The following is a 27,029-nucleotide window of genomic DNA, read 5'->3' as shown; positions in this document are numbered from 1 at the left end:
CGAACGCTGGTCCAACTGAGGCGCCAGGTGGAAATGGCATGGCAAGCCGTTCCACAGGACTACATCCAGCATCTCTACGATCGTCTCCATGGGAGAATAGCAGCCTGCATTGCTGCGAAAGGTGGATATACACTGTACTAGTGCCGACATTGTGCATGCTCTGTTGCCTGTGTCTATGTGCCTGTGGTTCTGTCAGTGTGATCATGTGATGTATCTGACCCCAGGAATGTGTCAATAAAGTTTCCCCTTCCTGGGACAATGAATTCACGGTGTTCTTATTTCAATTTCCAGGAGTGTATGATTGACAACGGCGAGGACGGGCGCACGCCAGCTCGGACACATATTTCGGCAGGTAGCTCCCGACAGAGGGCGCTGGGGCGGCGACGGCAGCGCACAGTATGATTGATAGCCTATGCGCGAGCCTTCACTGTCCGACAGGTGGCTTAGCTGTTTTTCTAGCTACCGATCTGCATATCTGCTCTATTGATCACCGAAATTTGTCGTGTTCACGTCTGTGCATTTTCTTTTCTGATTGTTATAAACAGGAGGCTTCGGTCACAGTATGAGCAGCATGTTCGTCGCACCTGAACATTCGATCGGATTGCCGACGAAACATTGTGGAAAGTTCACAATGACATCTGACGTCTCGTCCGAGAACCATATTTACAGTATAGAATTTTTTCTAGCTAGTATGTGAGTGGCCAGCATGACTAAGATAACTAGAAACAACAGAGCGGTATTCCACAGCCTTGCACGACACCAGCCATACATGGCGGCGTCGGCGTGTCAGTAGTAACGGTTCCCTATGGTCCTTGATGAAACAGTAGGTGGCTGGATGCTGTCTGGTCGGCCAACACTGCCAGAAGTTGGCGTCGGTCTTGACGTACGCCTGTACTACACAGACGTCTAGAATCTGGTCTACGTGTGTGGGAATGTTCCGCAGAGGACTGTTGAAAGGAGTGATACGTCACTGATAAATTCTGCCCAAGATGTACAGCAATCCGTCGATACGCCCATCGAGCTGCCCCCAGGCCCACAGTGTGAACCCATTCTAATGACTGAAGCTGTTCAACTATTGTGTGTACTTGTCGGTGAGGCACGGTTGTACTTTAGACTGAATATTGCGAACACTGTTCACCTGCAACTCAGCACAGTTACTGCCTGCAGATCCAAAACAGAGGATGCGCAGATAAGCCTCCTGTGCGCCATCTGATCTCCGATGACCATGAAATATGAATCATCAACACTAAACGATGTGTACTGCTATACCGTAGTGCTACCAAACAAAAACCTGAAATTTTTCGCATTTCTCTGTTGTAACCTCATCAAAATATTTGAAATCGATTGAATAACTTCACACAAGTAAGACGCAAATGCAGAAAATAATTATTTACATTTTTTTTTCTTGATCATCAGTCTACTGACTGGTTTGATGCGGCCCGCCACGAATTCCTTTCCTGTGCTAACCTCTTCATCTCAGAGTAGCACTTGCAACCTACGTCCTCAATTATTTGCTTGCCGTATTCCAATCTCTGTCTTCCTCTACAGTTTTTGCCCTCTACAGCCCCCTCTAGTACCATGGAAGTCATTCCCTCATGTCTTAGCAGATGTCCTATCATCCTGTCCCTTCTCCTTACCAGGGTTTTCCACATATTCCTTTCCTCTCCGATTCTGCGTAGAACCTCCTCATTATTTACATAGAAATTAATTTTTAATATTTGACGTTTCTGATTCAGGTTAAGTAGTATAAAATATGTTCGTCTCGTCGCAAACAGATTTCTGAACTCCTAGTCCTGAAAATCTGTGATTGTGAATTTTTAATCGCTATGAAAATAGTTATAAGATTTGAAAGGAAAACGTGGTCTGCGTGCAATACATAATAGAGAATGTATATGTATATGTATATGTATGTCTATCACACTACTTACCAACTAATAGTTCACCTCGTTATTATTATCTATTACAAACACTCCACAAGAATTTTAAACATTAGAAGTATTTTTAAGCTATTAAGGATTAACAATTGATGACTATCTGTACGGGACTGGGAAGCTGAATCAGGCTAAGAGAAAATGCTTAAAAAGTTTTAGGGGTATTTAAAAACGTAGAATACTAAAAATTTATTTCTGTTAAATAATTATTATTTGATTTATTGATGCTTCTACTTTTGGGATACAGACCCATTCTCAAGCAATCATTCTAGCCATTGGCCAAGCTGTGAGGCTAGCATCACCACTGGTGAAGCTTGGACTTTCAGTGTGACCAATGGTGGTGATGGATTCCATCTTGATAACTCGGCCGATGGCGGTAAAGACCGCTCGGGAGTGGGGCTGTACCTTAAAATTACTGGCAAAGAATGGAAGATCAACAAATAAAATAAGTGAAGCTCTGTAATGTCTATACCCATAACAAAAAGCATTTGTTTTCACCTTAACAGTCACTAATTTTTTACAGAACATGTCTGTTGTCACGATCATTCTCGTACAGTGCACAAACTGGATGACGTATAGGTACACACTGTCGGGCGGCTGTGTTGCAGGCGCTCCGGGTCGACGTCGTCGCTGGTGAAGGCGGCTCTCTACCAGTCCATGCACGGACGGTCGCAGTCTCTGCCCTTCATACAGAGACCCGCCCAGCGCGCCGCCAACAAGGAGATCAACCGCCTGCGCGTGTGAGTGTACTGCGCCAAGCCTCAGCAAGGAACACCGCCAGATAGAGATCGAACACGGAGCGAGTCTAGTGTCACGTGTTGCATACTTAACAAATCAAGGCGCGGCTTTTACATCAGTGCTAACTGGCTTCCTTCGTTCCCGATGTAGTTCCGCGAGTATGAAAAGTTTGATAGCTGTGGCGCTGCTGTCGCGTTATACTCGTAGACTCTTTCTCTCTTGTTGAAGCGTGCAGCAATTCAAAACCAGTCGTGACTCACTGTTAGTGCGGAAAATGAGTACACAATCCTGCTGCTGTAAAGTAACACTTTACAAGGCGAAGTGTCCAATTGTCGGTATCAGGTAGTCTTAAGGCGGTGGCGTTTATTTTTTTTTTTTTTTACTGTGTATCGTGTGAGACAAAAGTAATTGGAGCAAGGTACAGAACTGCAAACGTCTTCCTTTAGACGAGGAATGATATCTGGTTTAAGAACCACGCTATAGTCTGCGCTTCAGATGAAAAACATACACATTTCATCCAATCCTAAGAAAAAAACCAATTGCGTTCTTGTTTATTCCATCTCCACCACCAAAAAACATACGTGCTGCGTCGAACAAAACTGGGCACTGCGCAGCGTCACTGATGTACCCCTACGATAAAAAAGCTTTATGGGCTAAGAGCGAGTTGCGTAGCTTATCATTAATTTATGTAATTTATTTTAATAATCCCATTTAGAGATTACACTTCATCTTCATCTCATGTTTTCTGGTACTGTCGTTACAGATTCGATAACGCCTTGTAAGTGTATAAATTTCGAAGAAGTTGTTGGACATTGTCTGAATAAAGTATCAAAACTAATTCACAGCAGTCTTCGAAAAACGTTTTCTTCTGTAAATACATGTGTAAACAGAACAACATTCACTGCTAACCAGTCAGTCGCTGTTTTGGTATACAACTTGCTTCTGTCATTTAGGCAGGTCGAACATCTTGTGACATTCAAACTACAGTTCACAGTACCCCTAAAGTGAAGTCATGATTGTGTGAAATAAATGAGTAGTAATTCACAGAGTAATGGAGCAAATTTCTCTCAAAACGGGAATGCGCGAGTTCCCAGTTATATTTGCGAAACCGTATACTCGCTCTCCTTTCTGAGCGAGTCGATTGCATTTGTGCCCGACAACAGACTCAGGTGACGAGTGGGCTGCGCAGAAGACTCACGGGTCGAGTCTGCGGGCAGTAGGGTACGGCGAGCTCACAGATGTCATAGGACTCTCTGGCGAGGCCCACGAGAAAGGCAGGCCGCGGTACGCACGTCACGAAGGTACATCTACATCTCCATCCATACTCCGCAAGCCACCTGACGGTGTGTGGCGGAGGGTACTTTGAGTACCTCTAAAGGTTCTCCCTTCTATTCCAGTCTCGTATTGTTCGTGGAAAGAAAGATTGTCGATATGCCCCTGTGTGGGCTCTAATCTCTCTGATATTATCCTCATGGTCTCTTCGCGAGGTATACGTAGGAGGGAGCAATATACTGCTTGATTCCTCGGTGAAGGTATGTTCTCGGAAATTCAACAAAAGACCGTACCGAGCTAGTGAGCGTCTCTCCTGCAGAGTCTTCCACTGGAGTTTATCTATCATCTCCGTAACGCTTTCGCGATTACTAAATGTTCCCGTAACGAAGGGCGCTGCTCTCCGTTGGATCTTCTCTATCTCTTTTATCAACCCTATCTGGTACGGATCCCACACTGGTGAGCAATACTCAGTCGGTGGGCGAACAAGTGTACTGTATTGTTCCATAAAAACACGGGAGAACTGCCGGATATCAGTAACTTCCTGCCACGATATTTCGGCGCAGAGTCTTCTGGCCATCTTCAGGTGAATGCCACTGTAGTAGTACTGGCGAGTACGCGCTGAGCTCCGCTATTTAAAGCCTTCTGAGGTGACATTGCGCATGCGCTGCTCAGCGTGCGCGTTCATAACGGCTCCGTGCGCTGCGCCTCGCGCCCTCCACTGCGAAAGCCTGGCGTATCGGTGTCAGGTCGATTTCCATCTTTATGCAGATAACTACGTCGATTACGAAGTTTCTCTATAACAGGATTCCAAGCAGAGTTCAGCTGATAACCGCTATCTCGATTGATGAGAGTCTCATTGTCAGACAATCTTATTTCTACAGATTCATTGATAATCGAGCTCCAAAAGTTTGATGTATGGGCCAAAATTTTTGTGTCGTTGTAATTCATGGAATGGTCTGTGGAAATACAATGTTCGGCGATTGCGGACTTTGTGGGTTGGAGAAGGCGAGTATGCCGTTGGTGTTCCACAATGCGTTCCTGCACAGTTCGTGTTGTTTGCCCTATATATGATTTGCCGCATTCACACGGAATTTTGTAAACACCTGGTTTACGCAGGCCCAGGTCGTCTTTAACGGATCCCACCAGTGATGAAATTTTGGAAGGAGGGCGAAAGATGACTCTCACTTGATACTTTCTCAATATTCTGCCTATCTGTGAAGAAATATTCCCAATAAATGGTAAATAAACAGTCGACCTGAAGGCCTCTTCCTCTTCCTTGTTCCGTCGTTTGTAGGTCTTCATCACTCTGTTCACTTGCCTAGGTGAAAAGCCATTCTTCAAAAATACTTTTTGCAGGTGTTCCAGTTCCGCTTGAAGACTGTCGGCGTCAGAGATAGTGTGGGCACGGTGGACCAAGGTTTTGAGAACGCCCATTGTTTGTGCTGGATGGTGGCAACTAGTGGCTTGTAGATACAGGTCTGTATGAGTGGGCTTTCTGTACACCGAGTGACCAAGTGTGCCATCACTCTTCCGTCGCACCAAGACGTCTAAAAATGGCAGACAACCATCTCTCTCTATCTCCATGGTAAATTTTATGTTTTCATGTACGGAGTTCATGTGACGTAAAAATTCTTGGAGACGGTCCAGACCATGAGGCCACACTATAAAAGTGTCGTCAACGTACCGCCAAAATACCGTCGGTTTAAAAGTGGCAGAGTCGAGTGCTCTCTCCTCAAAATCCTCCATAAAAAGATTGGCCACCAGGGGAGACAAAGGACTCCCTATGGCGACACCATCAGATTGTTCGTAAAATTCGTTGTTAAATATAAAATATGTAGAGGAGAGAGTGTGCTCAAACAACGCTGTAATGTCTGCACCAAACATATTGCCAATGAGGTGTAGTGAGTCCACCAGAGGCACCTTTGTAAACAGTGAAAAAACATCAAAACTGATCAATAAATCACTACTTTGCAGTTGTAGTGATCGAAGTCGATTGATAAAATCACCAGAATTCTTTATGTGATGTGCACACTTGCCTATCACTGGTTTGAGCAGAGATGCCAAGAATTTTGCTAGGTCGTAGGTGGCTGCTCCAATGTTACTCACAATTGGACGTAATGGCACATTTTCCTTGTGGATCTTAGGCAGTCCATATAGCCTAGGTGGAACTGAACTGTTTGGTTTCAGTCTCTTGATGACCTCCTTCGGTAGAGAACTATTTGATAAAAGTTCTGCTGTTTTTCGCGCTACTCTACTCGTGGGATCCTTATCGATTTTGCGATATGTTGAATCACATAATAAAACATTGATCTTATTAATATAGTCATCCCTTGGTATGAGGACAGTAGCGTTTCCTTTGTCAGATTTTAAGACTACTGTATCCACATCTGCTCGTAAGTTACGGAGGGCTATCCTCTCCATGGGCGAGATGTTACTCTTCATTGGTGCACCCCTGGTCAATACGCGGCAAGACTCTCGACGAACTTCCTCCGCTTCATCTGTATCAAGACGGCGTACAGCTTCTTCGACGGCACTGACGAAATCCACTAGTGGCGGTGAAACAGGTGTGGGAGCAAAATTCAGTCCTTTTGCTAGCACAGACACAGTCGCGTCATCTAAAGTTTTCTCTGTCAAATTAACAACAGAACGTCGAGTTGGAACTTCCTGCTGCATCTGTTTAGAAAGTCTGTCAATCTTGGCAGTTTGCCTCGTCACAGCTTTATCATGGCTCCAGTTTGCTTTAGCCCATGTCACACCATCCACCCAGTCCCACGACAGAGAAGATAGTCTTGCTGCCAATTCCAAATGTATGTGGAACATGTCCGTTGACACAGAATCCAATTCACGCCGAGTAAAACGAATCCTTTCTCTAACCAAAGCCATGCTTGCTTTACGTTTCATGTTGTTTGCAGCAGTGGTATTTATGAAATGCACAATTTTGGCAAACGTTGGAATAATGCCCTTGTCTCTGCAACTTAATAAGAATATCAACGAGCTCAGCAGCCTCGCTCTTCTTTCACGTAAACATCACAAGTGTACTGTAACCTATTTCCTCTGTTTTCGGATTGCATTTCCTTAGGATTCTTCCAATGAATCGCAGTCTGGCATATGCTTTACCGACGATCAACTTTATACGATCATTCCATTTTAAATCACTCATGATTGTGTGAAATAAACGAGTAGTAATTCAAAGAGTAATGGAGCAAATTTCTCTCAAAACTAGAATGCGCGAGTTCCCAGTTATATTTGCGAAACCGTATACTCGCTCTCCTTTCTGAGCGAGGCCTGAACTCGCTCGCTCGCTCAGCTCAGGAGACAAAATGCGGTTCTAAGCCTGTTAACTTGCATCTGGGTGTGTGCGTACTAACGAGAATTGCATCTTCTATTGGAATCTGCTACTATGAAGTCTTACAGATTAACAGTACTACAACAAAATTTAACGTCAATACTCGATATAAATGACATAACCCTTTGTTTACAGCATTTAGTCTCTTTTGCTTAACAGTCCTCATTTCATACAAGAAGTGGTTCCTTATGCAACTGATAATCATTTTGGCATAATTTTAATTTATTGTATCTCAGTGCAATCGTAAAAAATTACAAGTAAGCCTATAGACTTCCGATCATTGTAGGACTAATAGCAGTAAGACTCCATTATAGCGGGTTCCAGTAGAAGAGGCAATTCTCGTTTGTACGCACACACCTTGCTACAAGTTAACAGGTGTAGAAACGTAGTTAGCTGAGTTGAGCGGGCGAGCGAGCGCAGGCCTACCTTCGGGACGTACGCGCCTCAGTCTGTCTTCCTACGAGGCTTCGACTCGCTGGCGCGTCTAAAGGGAGTATACGGAGCTAATTTCGGATCTCCTCAATGTGGTCATAGACTGCTACCTACATGGGAGCAAGCGAGGGAGTACGCAAGAGCTGAGCTATCTTCCTACACTGCTTTCGCTCAAAATTATTCTTCAACCCTAACTTCAGTCGATGAACAGTTTACTGTCCTGGCGCACATGATATGGGGATTGCAGTACCACTAGAAATGAGTGAACATTAATAATAGAAAACGGCACACACATTTTTCCAAATTTTTATGACACTTAGCAGGTGCTGTTTCTCCCAGTCTTTATAGTCCCTTCAAAGACGACGCTACAAAATTAATGGTCCTCTCTGCTCTTAAATGAAAAAGAAAAAATGCACGGAACCTTTACACACCTTTGTCCTGCTAAGTAATATATCTCGATGAAACTTGGACCGTGTATAGAAAAAGCTGCTACATCACAGTACAAAAGATAAGTGAAAGAAATAAGGAATGAGAAAAAAGAAATGACACTTTTATTCAAAGATAATAATCACGTGGAAGAATCTGAGATTTATATTGGTCCCTGTACATAATAAATGACGGGCCGATGTTCTTAATAGAGAGTGCGGGGACAACAGACGGCAACGCATGCTCTGCAACGGGCGCCCAAGCATGTCACATTGTTGGTAAGGAGATCTTGCGGTAGGGCGTTCCATTCTGCCGCCATCTGAGGTGACAAATGCTGTATGGTGAGTGGTCCATGTGGACATGCTGCAATGCGTCAACCCAACACAACCCACACGGGCGCCACAGCATTTAAAGCGGAGCAACGGGTAGGCCAGAATTTTTGCCGTATGTTCAAATGGTTCAAATGGCTCTGAGCACTATGGGACTTAACTGCTGAGGTCATCAGTCCCCTAGAACTTAGAACTACTTAAACCTAACTAACCTAAGGACATCACACACATCCATGCCCGAGGCAGGATTCGACTCGTGGCGATAACATATTAGACCTTCTGGTGACAAACAGACCCGAACTATTTGGAAAAGTTAACGCAGAACAGGGAATCAGCGATCATAAAGCGGTTACGGCATCGATGATTTCAGCCGTAAATAGGAATATTAAAAAGGGTAGGAAGATTTTTCTGTTTAGAAAAAGTGACAAAAAGCAGATTTCAGAGTACCTGTTGGCTCAACACAAAAGTTTTGTCTCAAGTACTGATAGTGTTGAGGATCAGTGGACAAAGTTCAAAACCATCGTACAATATGCGTTAGATGAGTATGTGCCAAGCAAGATCGTAAGAGATGGAAAAGAGCCACCGTGGTACAACAGCCGAGTTAGAAAACTGCTGCGGAAGCGAAGGGAACTTCACAGCAAACATAAACATAGCCAAAGCCTTGCAGACAAACAAAAATTACGCGAAGCGAAATGTAGTGTGAAGAGAGCTATGCGAGAGGCGTTCAATGAATTCGAAAGTAAAGTTATATGTACTGACTTGGCAGAAAATCCTAAGAAATTTTGGTCTTATGTCAAAGCGGTAGGTGGATCAAAACAAAATGTCCAGACACTCTGTGACCAAAATGGTACTGAAACAGAGGATGACAGACTAAAGGCCGAAATACTAAATGTCTTTTTCCAAAGTTGTTTCACAGAGGAAGATTGCACTGTAGTTCCTTCTCTAGATTGTCGCACAGATGACAAAATGGTAGATATCGAAATAGACGACAGAGGGATAGAGAAACAATTAAAATCGCTCAAAAGAGGAAAGGCCTCTGGACCTGATGGGATACCAGTTCAATTTTACACAGAGTACGCGAAGGAACTTGCCCCCCTTCTTGCAGCGGTGTACCGTAGGTCTCTAGAAGAGCGTAGCGTTCCAAAGGATTGGAAAAGGGCACAGGTCATCCCCGTTTTCAAGAAGGGACGTCGAACAAATGTGCAGAACTATAGACCTATATCTCTAACGTCGATCAGTTGTAGAATTTTGGAACACGTATTGTGTTCGAGTATAATGACTTTTCTGGAGACTAGAAATCTACTCTGTAGGAATCAGCATGGGTTTCGAAAAAGACGGTCATGTGAAACCCAGCTCGCGCTATTCGTCCACGAGACTCAGAGGGCCATAGACACGGGTTCACAGGTAGATGCCGTGTTTCTTGACTTCCGCAAGGCGTTCGATACAGTTCCCCACAGTCGTTTAATGAACAAAGTAAGAGCATATGGACTATCAGACCAATTGTGTGATTGGATTGAGGAGTTCCTAGATAACAGGACGCAGCATGTTATTCTCAATGGAGAGAAGTCTTCCGAAGTAAGAGTAATTTCAGGTGTGCCGCAGGGGAGTGTCATAGGACCGTGGCTATTCACAATATACATAAATGACCTGGTGGATGACATCGGAAGTTCACTGAGGCTTTTTCCAGATGATGCTGTGGTGTATCGAGAGGTTGTAACAATGGAAAATTGTACTGAAATGCAGGAGGATCTGCAGCGAATTGACGCATGGTGCAGGGAATGGCAACTGAATCTCAATGTAGACAAGTGTAATGTGCTGCGAATACACAGAAAGATAGATCCTTTATCATTTAGCTACAAAATAGCAGGTCAGCAACTGGAAGCAGTTAATACCATAAATTATCTGGGAGTACGCATTAGGAGTGATTTAAAATGGAATGATCATATGATGTTGATTGTCGGTAAAGCAGATGCCAGACTGAGATTCATTGGAAGAATCCTAAGGAAATGCAATCCGAAAACAAAGGAAGTAGGTTACAGTACGCTTGTTCGCCCACTGCTTGAATACTGCTCAGCAGTGTGGGATCCGTACCAGATAGGGTTGATACAAGACATAGAGAAGATCCAACGGAGAGCAGCGCGCTTCGTTACAGGATCATTTAGTAATCGCGAAAGCGTTACGGAGATGATAGATAAACTCCAGTGGAAGACTCTGCAGGAGAGACGCTCAGTAGCTCGGTACGGGCTTTTGTCAAAGTTTCGAGAACATACCTTCACCGAGGAGTCAAGCAGTATATTGCTCCCTCCTACGTATATCTCGCGAAGAGACCATGAGGATAAAATCAGAGAGATTAGAGCCCACACAGAGGCATACCGACAATCCTTCTTTCCACGAACAATACGAGACTGGAATAGAAGGGAGAATCGATAGAGGTACTGAAGGTACCCTCCGCCACACACCGTCAGGTGGCTTGCGGAGTATGGATGTAGATGTAGATGTAGATGAACCTGCGACCGTAACGCCTGTAGCGCCTAGAACCGCTCGGCCACTCCGGTCTTTTGCCGTGTGTTCTTTCATTCCAAGAGCTCCTTCACTTGCGTTGTTTGATGTTCTGACGCATTGTCACTATAACACTTGAACCATTAAAACGATCATGTTCGATAGTGCTGGTCGTATTCTCATATGACAAGAGGTCAGAACACGTAATGCACCCAGAGACAAAGAAGAGAGTTTTGGTGGCCCAGGTGTTATAGTGTGAGAGACCATAATATTCAAGAACACACATACCTCCACTTCTTTGAATAAAGAACGCTCACAGGTCAACGTTGTGGTGACATAGTATTCCTTCGCCATACGCAGCTTCTCAGGGATACATTCGGCGCTAGCTTCATTTTTATTAATGATAATGCGTGACCACGTCGAAGAGCATAGATGGAGAAGTTCTTGGAATGAGAGTAAATTTGGGTTGGCCTGACCATCCCCCTGACTTGAGACATCAAGAACGAGTGGAATACAGCATGTTCATATGCAACAACGTCCGTCCAACAGTTCTTAACTTCGCTGGTGGAGGAATGCAACAGGAACTCCTCACCAAGCATGTGACCACAACGGGAGCACGTTGCAGAGCGTACACTGCTGTTGATGGTGATCACACAGCCTATTAAATACCATGTGCTGCCTTTTGTAGTCTCCAGGAGAACATTATAACTCGCTACTACGACTACTACTACTTCTACTACTACTACGTGATCAGCCCCCGTGGACTGCACGCTTTTATAAGTTTCCTCCTCCACTGTATTCTGTCCATTGCTGCCATCTGCCATCCGTCCACATCTGTTGACACTTGGTTTAAATCTTCATGGAGTCCATCCCTCCAACGCTTCTTGCGTCTCCCTGGGGGGTCTCTTTCCTGCAGATGTGAAATCCTGTAGCGTCCGAGGCCATCTGTCATCCTCCATCTGGGCCACATGGCCGGCCCACTGCATTCGTTTGGCTTTGACATTTCCTGCTATGTTGGACTGCTGGTATAGTTCCTCAAGCTCTTGGTTGTATCTGATCCTCCATTCAGCTTTATCTGCATCCAGAACTGGATCGAAGATCTTCCGAAGCACTTTTCTCTCAAAAACGAGCTTATGGAAGTCCTGTTTCCGGATATTCCATGTCTCACAGCAATATAGAACAACTGGCTGGATCAGGGATTTGTACAGTCGAAACTTGAACTGTCTGGAGAGATATCTGGACCGAAGCAGTTGTGCTAGGCTGTGGTAAAATCGGCTTGCTGCTTGTATTCTGGCATTGATCTCTGCTTCACATGACGAGTTCTCAGTGGAAAGTGCCCCTAGGTAGAATTCATGCACTCTTGTAGGACTGGTCCCCAACCTGGAGTGATTGTAGATGACCAGAGGTCTGACAATGACCACTCGTGGTGAATAAAATTGTCCATTCCGTTCGTTTCATTGTGTATTTCTTTCAGTTACCTTCTGGGCTATGGTGTAGCAGTTCTTCCCACGTTTGATCCAAGTTTCTTCGTTCTATGTTCACTGGCAGTAACACATCATCAGAAAGTTACTCACCCTTAATTTTTTCACACCAGTCGACTTAAGCATTCATTTTCATTTTACTTTCAGCGCCCTATCCCCTATCCCCTAAGCATAGAGCAGGCCATTCGAGTAATGACCCCTTACAAATTCAGGGAATTTTCTGCAAACAATCAGACTAGCTGGTACTGGGGCAGAGGGCATCGCAGTTGCGAACATTTGGGACGGTATTTCCAGTTCCAGTGTTTTCCTTGTATCCAAGGAAAACCACCAGAAAACTTTCGTCAGTAGTAGAGGACATAAACCATTTTTAATTTATTTCTGGGATGATATGTCTCAGTTAATAACTGCAAGGCCAAGCGAATGTGAAAGTATATTTGTTCATACCAATAGCGAGTAAAGTCCATGAATTACCTGAGGTGAGGGGAGACGATTGTTTTAAGGAACACTATAGACAGTGTGTTCCTGTTCCGTTAGTACCACTTGTGTGAGTCCCAAATTGAAATGCTATGTCGTGGCGGAATACGGCTTTACGATCCTTCAAGTTTCAACAACAGCCCCACAGAAGGTCAAAGCTCTAACATCGCTGTAACAGGCGTCCTGGCCGCGAATGTAACAGAATGTGACACTCGTAGGAAAATGACGGTCGAGCAGCGAGGCAACATCACGTTTTTTGAGTCCTCTATCGTTTGAGGCGAGAATACGTCGAATTAGAGCCGCACACCGAGAAACAGGTTCCTACTCGCTCCTCCTCGGCAACGCCCTAGCCCTCAAAGCAAAGATCATGCCTAAGTTTTTGGCCAGCAAGCGGGTCACAGTCCTCGATCAGCTACTGTATTCGCTGGATTTCGCCCCTGCCCATTTCTGGTTGTTCCCAAATCGACGTTGGCAATGAAAGAACGCAGTTATGACGAAGTTAAGATCTTGCAAGAAGACTGTACCGCAGTACTAAATGAAATTTTAAAAAAGGACTACAGAGAGTGTCTCAAATCACTTTTAAAACGATTTCGCTCTGTATTGATTGTGTAGGAGTCTATTTTGAATAACTACAGTGATTTTGCGAAAGCATAACCCTGTGCTGCCTGTAATAATGTTATTTTATTGTGCTACCGGTTTCGGTTCTGAACCATCATGAACGGGAACTGTACAACATACATAAGGGGGTTATGTGACAACGCCAAACGAAATCAGAAAAACAGAAAAAACGTAAAATCGATCAAAATACCCACAAAACTATAACAGATGTATGACATGTATTAGATGTTGTAACATACGTTACCACAGGAAACCATATTATTGACAAGATAATGTAAAATCAAAAATTGTGACGGAGTAAAAACTTGATAGCTTAATGACACAAGGACAACAAATGATGTACAGCAATACAAATCACAGAACTTCAAGGTCAAAGATGACAGTCTTGACCGAATCCTAAGAAGTTGCTATTGAATAATCATGTGATAATCAGACTACAACACTGCATCATAAATAGTTCTACACTTGATTGAGATTACATAAAAGCCGCGCGGGATTAGCCGAGCGGTCTTAGGCGCTGCAGTCATGGACTGTGCGGCTGCTCCCGGCGGAGGTTCGAGTCCTCCCTTGGGCATGGGTGTGTATGTTTGTCCTTAGGATAGTTTAGGTTAAGTACTGAGTAAGCTTAGGGACTGATGACCTTAGCAGTTAAGTCCCATAAGATTTCACACCCATTTCAATATTTTCATTACATAAAAACGCCAATAAAATAAAATATAAAGTAACAAATAAGCAATATTAATGCATGTAAGAAAATAAAATAGTTTACAATCCATTCAAAAAAATGCAAACATGTGAATTACAAGCAGCAGATCAATACATGAAACGAAAATCAGTCAATATACAGTATATCAGACGAAAATAAATATTAAATTAAATCAATACAAGTAAAATATAATTTTAGGAGTGAAAGAAAATATGAAAGGAATATCGAATATGTAGACAATATACATCTAAAATTTCATTCATGAAAAATGTGATCAAAAATGTTTATGAAGAAAAATGGTATGCATCTAAAAATTGATAGATTGGTTAGAGAAATAGTTCATCGGAATGACTACAAAATCAAAAAATGAAATTAAAATTTGATTTACCATACGGATAAAAATTAATAACAACGCACAGTACGAACCTACATTTTAACACATTGGTTAAAAAATATTTCATCAGCGTTACTGCACAGCCATAAGACAAAATGAAGGAAGACCATTTAGCAGACAGATAAAAATTAATAAAGGAAGACAATACTCAGCTATAAAATCAAAGTACAGTGATGTGATCATATAGAGAACTATTTCATCCAAATGCCTACACAATCACAAAATGGAATTAAAATTTTATTTATCATATATATGATGCATCATATATATGCCCACAAATCCGTAGGAGTAAGAGGGGTTGGAGATCCTTTCTGAACTGCACATTGCAAGGGATCAAAGATATGCTTGATAATTTTCACGTCTGGGGAGTTTGGTGGCCCGCGGAAGTGTTTAAAGTCAGTAGGATTCATGGTGTCAGTTCATGGTGTTTGGGTACTTCTGCGTGCTCGAGGGGGCCCTATATACGATATTAGGAAGGTGTAACAGTTTCTTTGGCTCTTCAGTATACTTTTAACAGCCAGAGTCCTAACGTAACATGGACACAAGTGTACTTTTCGTCCCGACTTCCATAGCTGACGACGCTTATGAACGCCCTTGGGTGGTGGTCGACCACTCTCTCCTTCCCCTTCTTCTATAACAACACAAACGTAACACTATAGAGTACACTGTATACACACATCACAGTCATTCACACGTAACATTACACATTTGACAAATCGGAGGAAGGTAACAGCAAACCATCTCTACTGGGCCATTGTCTACAAAGGTGCGGTGGGGTGATCGCCTGCGCTCATTTTAAGAGTATGGGAATACTCTGTTTAGAGACTTTTAGTACGCCGAGCGGTCTAAGGCACTGCAGTCATGGACTGTGCGGCTGGTCCCGGCGGAGGTTCGAGTCCTCCCCCGGGCATGGGTGTGTGTGTTTGTCCTTAGGATAATTTAGGTTAAGTAGTGTGTAAGCTTAGGGACTGATGATCTTAGCAGTTAAGTCCCATAAGATTTCAAACACATCTGAACATTTTCTTTGAACTTTTAGTACACAGTTCATGTAGATGCGTGGTAATAACAAATGCGAAGGAAGGACAGGAAGAGAGAGAGAGAGAGAGAGATGTATACTGAGTTTAAAAAAGACGGGATTCGTATCGGATCTCCTTTTGCCTGACGTAGTGCAGCAACTCGATGTTGCATGGACTCAAGAAGTCGTTCAAAGTCACCTTCAGAAATATTGAGCCATGCTGCCTCTATAGCTGTCCATAATTATGAAAGTGTTGTACATGCAGGACTTTGTGGACGTAGTGAGCTCTCGAATACGTTCCATTGATGTTCGTTTGGATTCATGTAGGGTGATACGCGTGGAGAAATACTTCATTGGAATTGTCCAGATGTTCTTCAAAGCAGTCGCGAACAATATGGGGCGGTAACAATTCCGTCTTTGTTTCGGAACGTGAAGTCCAAGAATGGCTGCAAATGATCTCCAAGTAGCCGAACATAAACATTTCCAGTCAATGGTCGGTTCAGTTTGACCAGAAAACCCATCCCATTCCAGGTAAACACAGCCCACGCCATTATGGACCCACAACCAGCTTGCACAGAGCCTTGTTGACAACTTGGGTTCATGGCTTCGTGAGGCCGGTGCCACACTCGAACCCTTACCATCAGCTCTTACCAACTAAGATCGGGACTCATCCGACCAGGCCACGGTTTTACAGGGATGTGGGATCCATCACGAGCCCAGGAGAGGCGCTGCAGGCGCTGTCGTACTGTTAGCAGTGGCACTCTCGTCGGTCGTCTGCTGCCATAGCCGATTAACGCCAGATTTCACCGCACTGTCCTAGCGAAGACGTTCATCGTACTCCCACATTGATTTCTGCGGTTACTTAATGCACTGTTACTTGTCTGTTACCACTGACAACTCTACGCAAGCGCTGCTGCTCTCGGTCGTTAAGTGAAGGCCGTCGGCCAGTGCGTTTTCCATGGTGAGAGGTAATGTCTGAAATTTCGTATTCTCAGCACACTCTTGACACGGTAGATTTTGGAATAATGAATTCCCAAACTATTTCCGAAGTGGAAGCTCCCATGCGACTATCTCCAACTACTATTTCGCGTTCAACGTCCTTTAATACTGTCGTGCTGCCACAATCACGTCGGACACCCTTTTATATAAATCATCTGAATATAAATCACAGTTCCTCCACTGCACTGCCCATTTCTACATTATGTACGCGGTACCACCTCCATGTGTATGTATACATATCGCTATCCCATGACTTTTGACACCGTACTATATTTTATCGGGTCTGTACATTCAAATCAAATGGCTCTGAGCACTATGGGACTTAACATCTGAGGTCATCAGTCCCCTAGAACTTAGAACTACTTAAACCTAACCTAAGGATATCACACACATCCATGCTCGAGGCAGGATTCGAACCTCCGACCGTAGCGGTAGTGCGGTTCCAGACTGAAGGGCCTAGAAGCGCTCGGCCACACCGGCCGGCGGTCTGTACATCAAATGTCATAGATTAACTTACATTTTAACATAAAATCGCATTCTCATGTTTGTCTAATGGATGAGAAATGGTTCAAATGGCTCTGAGCACTATGGGACTCAACTGCTGAGGTCGTTAGTCCCCTAGAACTTAGAACTAGTTAAACCTAACTAACCTAAGGACGTCACAAACATCCATGCCCGAGGCAGGATTCGAACCTGCGACCGTAGCGGTCTTGTGGTTACAGACTGCAGCGCCTTTAACCGCACGGCCACTGCGGCCGGCAAAATGGATGAGAGAAACTGGTCCGTCACACATGCAGAGTTCCAGATGCTATCATTCCCAGTATCACAAACTTGCTACATATTTATGGCGTCACCATTTGATTAAGTTTATAATAATCAGGTGGCAAAGGCGCTGCGCAGCTTAAACGGCAATAACAGTGCAATTTCGACAGCTTTGCATGGTACAGTATTTCAGTGACTTACGTGTGTAACTGTAACATGACTATTACAATACCATGTTACTTTTCAGGGACGCGTTGACGACCATTCTGTCCGGTCTGTACGCCAAGCTGCTCGTGGTGCTGGGCGTCGCATTTCCTATGGCCGAGACTATATCGGCGCATGTTCCTGCTTCCTTCTATGAGGTGAGCTGCGGTCGCCATGGATAAACAATGCATGCCTCTGGTAGTAGTACTGCTTAAAAAATTTTCCATCTTCACTGATTTTTATTTAAACCGCCACTTAGTTTCCAAAAGTAAGTGCTACACTCATTGAGGCACGTTTAGAACATACAGTCACGGTTAATCTGAAGTAGTGCTTACGAGCTGGTCATTGTATACACCTAGAGCAGGGAAGCTGCTGACAGAATGTTCTGGAAATATGAAAGTGACTCTCGACTTTATTTGAAATATTTTCATATGTCATTCTCTCCCATTGATGTGTTCAAAATGAGCCTCCTTCCACACACACACACACACACACGCACGCACACACACACACACACACACACACACACACACACACACATACACAGACACATAAAATCAAACTTTTTTATTTACCGTCCGCAAAATACACTGTAATTAGCGCAAAGTAAATGTAGGCTAAATTTAATACAAGCCTTTTCATCTACCAACCTTAAAACATAATTCTGCCTCCTCATTAAACCTGCTCTCCTTTAATATTGTTCCGTTTCCTATAATCGAAAGAGAAGAATGTGTTTTATTTACAGAATTACAAAATACCCGAAGAGAATAAATCAGGAACAGTTAGTGACGATGTTCTAGTAGTCGCTTGTGAGGATTTCAGTCTTCTATGAGGATGTAAATGATTTACCAAGGTAGTGATGGCGACTGCAGCCTGAAGAGATGACAGTTATAGTGAGTAAAAATTACATAAATCCTGAAGAATGGTTCAGGGGGCTGAATGGTTAGTAGTGATGCTGTTGAGCATCGTTCTTAAGGATATGTGTTTGGTGTATTATGCGCCCTATCCTCAGAAGTTTTTAGATGACGGGTTTCACATGTAATCATTTTTTATAATAAAAAGACACTTTGTAAACACTGTAAGCCAAATCAAATAACAAATACTTAGACTATTTCTGATGACTGGAGTACGTATCTGCATACATTTATAATACAGCATTAATAATTTAGTTAGTGTAGAATCCTGGAATAGACAACAAATCAATTAAGTGTTACTCTTCAGTTAAGGAATTCTATTGAAAGGTGACGACTAGTGTGCCATCGAAAACGTTGACGAAGGTCAGAACACGTGTACAGGATCGCAGCAGTGTTTTATACGACGGACTGTCGAACATACGTGTTTCTTGCTTTTGGTAGCGGCTACTCGTACCTGCCCTTAGGCGAAATATTTCCATGTTGATCGTCCCATCCAAACATTCACCCATAGTGGCCGTGATAGTGCAACAGTAAAACAGAGGCATATCTAAATCTTTATTTCTTATTTCAGCTTATGCACAAGCTCACTGTTCCTTTTCAACTTTAATTCATTTTACTTGATTGTTACAGTTGTGTAACTCACTTTTACGTACGTGAACTTGTATTTCAACATTCTTCGTGGTAATTTTCCTCCTGCTACTGTTTGGTCACCCCCTCCCTCCCCCCCCCTCTTCCATTTATCTATCTCCCTTTCTTTAAGGCTGTTAACTTTCATGATTGCTAAGTAAGTCATCACAAAGTTAGAAAATATGGCGTTCACATATACACTTAACGTAACACCCTAGTTGTGACTGATTCTTATTATACACACATCAAAAAAAGTTTAGCATCATCTCGGTTCCGAGAGTTTCTTGAACCTGTAAAGAAAATTGTAATATAGGTCAACATAAACATCATTTCCGTCCTTTTTATTTCTCACGAAAACCACACATCGCATGTTGTACTACCATACAGCGAGACTGTCAAAGGTGGTGGTCCAGATTGCTGTACACATCGGTACCTCTAATACCCAGTATCACGTCCACTTGCATTGATGCATGCCTGTATTCGTCGTGGCATACTATCCACTAGTTCATCAAGGCACCGTTGGTCACGAATGTCACGCCGTAGATCCCTCAGAGTGGTTGGTGGGTCATGTCGTCCATAAACAGCTCTTTTCAATATATCCCAGGAATATTCGATAGGCTTCATGTCTGAAGAATAGCTGGCCACTCTTGTCGAGCGATGTGGTTATCCTGAAGGAAGTCATTCACAAGATGTGCGCGATGGGGGCGTGAATTGTGGTCCATGAACACGAATGCCTCGCCAATATGCTGCCGATATGGTTGCACTATCGGTCGGAGGATGGCATTAACGTACAGGTGGCTCCAATCCACCTTCCTGCACTCGCTCAGGCTGACCGCGTTGCCTCCAAACACGTCTCCGACGATTGTCTGGTAGAAGGCATATGCGATACTAATCGGTTAAGAGAACCTGATGCCAATCCTGAGTGGTCCATTCGGCATGTTGTTGGGCCCATCTGTACCGCGCCCACGGTGTCGAGGTTGCAAATATGGACCTCGCCATGGACGTCGGGAGTGAAGTTACGCATCATGCAGCACAGTTTGAGTCGCAACACGACGTCGTGTGGCTGCACAAAAAGCGTTATTCAACATGGTGGCGTTGCTGTCAGGGTTCCTCCGAGCCGTAATCCATAGGTAGTGGTCATCCACTGCAGTAGTAGCCCTTTGGCGGCGTGAGTGAGGCATGTCATCGGCAGTTCCTGTCTCTCTGTATCTCCTCCATGTCCGAGTAACATCGCTTTGGTCCATTCCGAGACGCCTGGACACTTCCTTCGTTGAGAGCCTTTCCTGGCACAAAGTAACAATGCGGACGCGATCGAACCGCAGTATTGACCGTCTAGGCATGGTTGAACTACAGACACCATGAGCCGTGTACGTCCTTACTGGTAGAATGACTTGAACACTTCGGCTGTCGGATACCCTCCGTCTAATAGGCGCTGCTCATACATGGTCGTCTACACCTTTGGGCGGGTTTAGTGACCTTTCTGAACAGTCAAAGGGACTGTGTCTGTTATACAATATCCACAGTCAACGTCTATCTTCAGGAGTTCTGGGAACCGCGGTGATGAACAACTTTTTGATGTGAATATTTAACACATCTATTTTAATACGTGATGCATATAAAACAAACTTTGCAATTCTTTTATCAAGATATTACTGTTACAACTAAATACAAGATGGCAGGAGTTCCACATTCAGTTTCTTTTCCATTTTGATCAGTGACTGATAGACAGTGTATCCATTCACTTTCATGTGCATCTGTTTTTCGATTCAAAAGTATGAAGTGCATAAATCAGAAAATAAAATGAAAACTGTGTGTATGTAGATGGAAGATGGCAGTTATATTAGATTGGATTGAAACTGTAAAGGGGGCGCAAGGCTTGAATACACATCGCAGGTCCAGATGGATGTAGTTGCAGTTATGCAGATATAAAGAGGCCTACTCAAAATAGATTCGCGTAGAAAGCTGCTTCAGAATAATAGAGTACGGACCACAACAACAACAGCAACACTGGACGTTACGGCGTAAATTGATGGGCACAGACTGAAAACGCGCATAAAGTAGACGATGTCATTATGGATATGAGGTGAGGAGATAGCGGTTTGTAGCAAATAATGATGGTAGTGACCTTCTGTAAGGAAAAGCTGGATGTGCTGCTAAGCGTTGTTCATTTTTATGGCGTTTCGCAAACAGATGTACTAGGAATAACCAAAGATTCAACGTTCATTATTCGTGGAGGACTTAAGTCGTGCGCAATGCTGTAGAATATGTCCACCCACAGCGGGACCGTATACGCTATTCTCTGCGTTCGTTCTTGGCGTAGTTTCTTACTCGCTGCCTAGAACGGCAGTTCACTACAAGGGAGAACCGAGACTTAGTTTATCAGGAGCAGTGACGGTCAATATGCGGCCTTCCGCTCGCATGCGGCCCGTATCAGAAATTTGTGCGTTCGCCGTCCTCAGCCGTATTTTATAATAATATGAGTGTTGCAACTAACAACGGAATTCAAAAACATCACCTAATTTTAAACGCTTCTTCAAAGTGTATGTTTCCTGCACAGTAACAACCAAAAATACTTCAGAGAAAGAAATATTTTAAGATGTAGTTAATTTTAATTGACGTCTGTGTAATCGGTTGTGAGACAGCCGCCACCTGTATCAGATGTAATGACGGATCTAGTTGGAACCGTCCTCTACCAGCCGACTGTCCCAGTTCCATCGCTGATAAGCGTTGTAGCCATACAGCAGTATTATTCACTACTAGCGAACACGAGAATGCTTTGCAATTGTTAACTATGTATCGAAATTGGATATACGTCCTAATCTCACACATTTGAACGTAGCTTCAGGCGTAGCGTAATTTTATACGGCTGTTCTGTTTTCATTACTTACATGTATTATTTTTCTCTTGGATAATGTTGTACGCTCAGCGTGTCTCTTAGCGGAGGGTGTCGTTTTATAGACGAAAGTTACAACTCTAGTAAACAGTAATGAAATGCTGGTAGATCCGGAAGTGATCGTCCCTTTGTGCACGACTGAAGGCGTCTCATTAACAATCGAGAAGAAGAAGGCAACTTAAAAACCTTTCGTGCCTTTAAAGCGTATTTCTCTTTCCTTTACCATGAAGCAATAGTTGAGTAGATTGAGAATATCCAGTTAAGCGTTTCTACTCCAAAGACACTCGATGATTAGCATTATGAATGACAGAGAGGTCATCTGATACAGGTCCGTGGACACGAACTCCAAGAGAAGTTAAACATCAAATTATTTCATTCCCTGAACGTTTTCCAAAATGACCATAACGGAAAAATTATAGGAATTCTGACACACACGACAGTCGTTCATTCCGCGTTACCTTACATTTGGCGAAAGAAGTCGAAAAGGGAGGACATTTGACTGTGCTCAATGTAACCGTAATTTTGTTTGCATAACGTAGATGTGGACGATGTGTTGCCTGTAACACTGTCACGTTTTTTTCTTAGTACCTCACAGACCACGGTGTTTCACAATTTCTATTGCAAGCTTCTTCGGGTTGTAGGAGGAACGTGATAAATCCATATCAAAAAACCACAGACGAAAAATGTATGATTTGAATTACCGTTCACAGATCGGATCATTTCAAATCTCCCCTATCCGTCTGAACCGTCGAGGACACAGAGGACACCGCGACTGCAGGGACTTAGCTGTGGCACGCTCCCTGTGAGACCCACATTTCCTACTTACTGTCGACACACTGCATTTGTAGTGCCCTGCCCACTATACTCTTTATTCGCGGCAGTCAATCTACCGATTCCCGTAAGAGTTCGGGCAATGTAAGTGCATCCGCACTGAAGAAGATCATTGGGCAGTAAGCCTTATCTATATCAAGGTGGTATCTGTTCTTTCTTACCGTCCTCTGTGTCCTCGGTGGCTCAGACGGATAGGGCGTCTGCCCTGTAAGCAGGAGATCCCGGGTTCAAATTCCCGTCGATGCACAAATTTTCAACTGTACCCGTTGATATTTATCAACGCCTGTAAGCAGCTAAAGGTCTGGATTTCATTGCAATTTCATTCTTAGAGAGCTGCAAAATCAATAATGGTATCTATTCTTTCGGACATGTCTGAAAGACCAGATACCATCTTCGTATACTATCGAGAATGTGTTGCGCCGGACGAAAAAACATTCGTTGGCATTGTGGTGGGTTCTTATATTTTCGTCTAGAAGAGACCAAGTGGATGCTGCAACAGATAAAAATGTTATATAATTATAACTTAAAGAAGGTGAAATACTTAACTTTGAAACAATTCACAGTATATTTGTTGCTGTCCGTGAACACTGACTGATCACTTGAAACGGTACAGATTAGCAGTTTCTTCTTTCAATGTACAAATGACTATACACTGAAGTCACAGAGATTGTGGGATAACGTTATGCACGTATGCAGATGGCGGTAGTACAGCGTACAGATGGTATAAAAGGACTACATTGGAAGAGCTGTCATGTGTACTCGGATGATTCATGTGAAAATGTTTCCGATGTGATTATGGTCGCACGACGAGACTTAAGAGACTTTGAATGCGGATTGGTAGTTGAAGCTAGACGCATTGGCATTCCATTTCGGAAATTGTTACGAAATTCAATATTTCGAGATGCACAGTGTCAAGTGTGTGCCGAGATGACCAAATTTCAGGTAATTTATTTATCAACACGGACAACGCAGTCGCCGACGGACTTCACTTAATCACCTAGAGCAACGGCGTTTGCGAGTTCTAAGACGCAAGCAACGGTGCGTGAAATAACCGCTGAAATCAATATGAGCCTGCGACGAACGTATCCGTTACGACAGTGCGGCGTAATTTGACGTTAATGGGCTATGCCGGCAGACCACCGACGCGAGTGCTGCAGCGCCTCTTTTGGGTTCGTGACTGTATCGGTTGGATCTTAGACGGATGGAAAACCGTGGCCTGGTCAGGTGAGTTCAGATTTCAGTTGGTAAGAGCTGATTGTATGGCTCGACTGTGGCGCAGACCCCACGAAGCGAGGACCAAGTTGTCAACAGGGCAGTGTGCAAGTTGGTGGTGTCTCCACAGTAGTGTGGGTTATTTCTGGTCCAGCTGAACCGATGGTTATGTAGGGCTACTTGGAGACAATTTGCAGCCATTCATGGACTTCAAGTTGCCAAACAATGATGTATTTTTTGTGGATGACAATGCGGCACGTCACCGGGCCACAATTGTTCGTGGTTGGTTTCAAGAACATTGTGGACAAATCGAGTGAATGATTTCGCTACCCATATTACCCGACATGAGTCCCATCCAACATTTGTAGGACACAAGCGAGAGGTCAGTTCGTTCACAAAATCCTGCTCGGGAAACACTTCAGCAATTATGTACGGCTGTATAGGGAGCATGGATGAATATTTCTGCAGTGGAGTTCCAAAGACTTGATGAGTGCATGCCACGTAGATTTGCTGCACTATTATCGGCACGACTAAAGGAGGTCCGACACGATATTAGGAGGTGGGCCGGCCGCTGTGGACGAGCGGTTCTAGGCGCTTCAGTCCAGAACCGCGCTGCTGCTACGGTCGCAATTTTGAATACTGCCTCGGCCATGGATATGTGTGATGTCCTTAGGTTAGTTAGGTTTAACCTATGAGAATGATGACCTCAGGTGTTAAGTCCCATAGTGCTCAGAGCCATTAGGAGGTGTTGGCTCAAATGGCTCTGAGCACCATGGGACTTAACTACTGTGGTCATCAGTCCGCTAGAACTTAGAACTACTTAAACCTAACTAACCTAAGGACATCACACACATCCATGCCCGAGGCAGGATTCGAACCGTCGACCGCAGCAGTCGCGCGGTTCCGGACTGCGCGCCTAGAACCGCTAGACCACCGCGGCCGGCTTAGGAGGTGTTCCACGACGAATCGTCACCTCGGTATAAGCTTTGCTACATGGTTCCGCCTGATGTAATTCTCGCTCGGCTAGCTCTGTAGTGAGACGATGCTGTCGTCTTCGGCGATGACTACAGAGAGCTGAGTGACACTCCGCTCTAAGTCTCCAGCAGCGGCGGCGTATCGAAACTCCTACGTCTGTCCTTCATCACTGCGTATGGCAGCGACTTGTGGTTCCGTCGAGAGGCACCAACTTCGTCAACTTTGGTCGATATCACACGATATTTTCCTGATTGCCTCAATTCCATCGCACAGCATTTTAATCCGTCCACAACAACGGCTGCGAGAGACTGGTAGGTAGGCAACTAGGAGTGTTAACTGTGGTGCTCCACTATTGCGCACCAGGGTTTATCGACGTGTATGAAATCACGCGTCGCAGATCCACCTTGTGCAACGATCAGGAGGGTCCCCACGTGGAGTAGCTCCTGTAGAGTGCGAACCGTGGAGATTTGAGGGTGACCCGATATTCTACCTCATTTTACATCCAAACGGAACATTTCCGGACATGGATTACTTACCAAAACTCTACCCACTACGTCCTCTCTAAACCCCACTGAAGCCTGTACAGGATTTATGAAACACTTTGTATTATTTATAGCGCTTCAGCGAAGCAATAGGACAGTTTTTGTGTGACAAACATACACCGGGTGATCAAAAAGTCAGTATACATTTGAAAACTTAATAAACCACGGAATAATGTAGATAGAGAGATAAAAATTGGCACACATGCTTGGAATGACATGGGGTTTCATTAGAACAAAAAAAAGTATTACTAGACGCGTGAAAGATCTCTTGCGCGCGTCGTTTGGTGATGATCGTGTGCTCAGCCGCCACTTTCGTCATGCTTGGCCTCACAGGTCCCCAGACCTGATTCCGTGCGATTATTGGCTTTGGGGCTACCTGAAGTCTCAAGTGTATCGTGATCGACCGACATTTCTAAGGATGCTGAAAGACAACATCCGACGCCAATGCCTCGCCATAACTCCGGACATGCTTTGCAGTGCTGTTCACAACATTATTCCTCGACTACAGCTATTGTTGAGGGATGATGGTGGACATAGTGAGCATTTCCTGTAAAGAACATCATCTGGACTTTGTCTTACTTTGTTATGCTAATTATTGCTATTCTGATCAGATGAAGCGCCAACTGTCGGAAATTTTTTGAACTTTTCTATTTTTTTTGGTTCTAACTAAACCCCATGTCATTCCAAGCATGTGTGTCAATTTGTAGCTCTCTATCTACATTATTACGTGATTTATTCAGTTTTCAAATTTATACTGACTTTTTGATCACCCGCTATTTTAGCAGCAAAAGCTATTCTTCCCATATGAAAACGACTCACCTGGCTCATGTAGCTATTCCGTTGCAACAGTAGATTAGATTAGATTAGATTAATACTAGTTCCATGGATCATGAATACGATATTTCGTAATGATGTGGGACGAGTCAAATTTTCCAATACATGACATAATTAAGTTAATTTAACAATATAATTAAGTTAATATAACAACTTTTTCATTTTTTGTGTTTTTTTTATTTTTATTTTTTTATTTTTTATTTTTTAATATATTTTTTTAAATTTATATCTAAAAATTCCTCTATGGAGTAGAAGGAATTGTCATTCAGAAATTCTTTTAATTTCTTCTTAAATACTTGTTGGTTATCTGTCAGACTTTTGATACTATTTGGTAAGTGACCAAAGACTTTAGTGCCAGTATAATTCACCCCTTTCTGTGCCAAAGTTAGATTTAATCTTGAATAGTTAAGATCATCCTTTCTCCTAGTATTGTAGTTATGCACACTGCTATACTTTTGAATTGGGTTTGGTTATTAATAACAAATTTCATAAGAGAGTATATATACTGAGAAGCTACTGTGAATATCCCTAGGTCCTTAAATAAATGTCTGCAGGATGATCTTGGGTGGACTCCA

The 27,029-nt window shown here is 43.6% G+C and overlaps 1 protein-coding gene across 1 annotated transcript in view; it reads left to right on the top strand.

Moving 5' to 3' along the window:
• Positions 1 to 27,029, top strand: part of LOC126175860 (proton channel OtopLc-like) — a 148,575-nt gene that overhangs the window by 7,558 nt on the left and 113,988 nt on the right. The window contains exons 2-3 of the mRNA XM_049922871.1: positions 2,540 to 2,671; positions 17,670 to 17,784. Coding sequence (XP_049778828.1) covers positions 2,589 to 2,671; positions 17,670 to 17,784 — 198 coding nt within the window. The 5' untranslated portion in view covers positions 2,540 to 2,588. The remainder of the gene's footprint in view (positions 1 to 2,539; positions 2,672 to 17,669; positions 17,785 to 27,029) is intronic.

The sequence above is a fragment of the Schistocerca cancellata genome, chromosome 3 (genome assembly GCF_023864275.1).
Source record: "Schistocerca cancellata isolate TAMUIC-IGC-003103 chromosome 3, iqSchCanc2.1, whole genome shotgun sequence".
Taxonomy (NCBI): domain Eukaryota; kingdom Metazoa; phylum Arthropoda; class Insecta; order Orthoptera; family Acrididae; genus Schistocerca; species Schistocerca cancellata.
The sequence above is the reverse complement of the archived record's forward strand: the minus strand, read 5'-3'. Positions and strand labels throughout refer to the sequence as shown.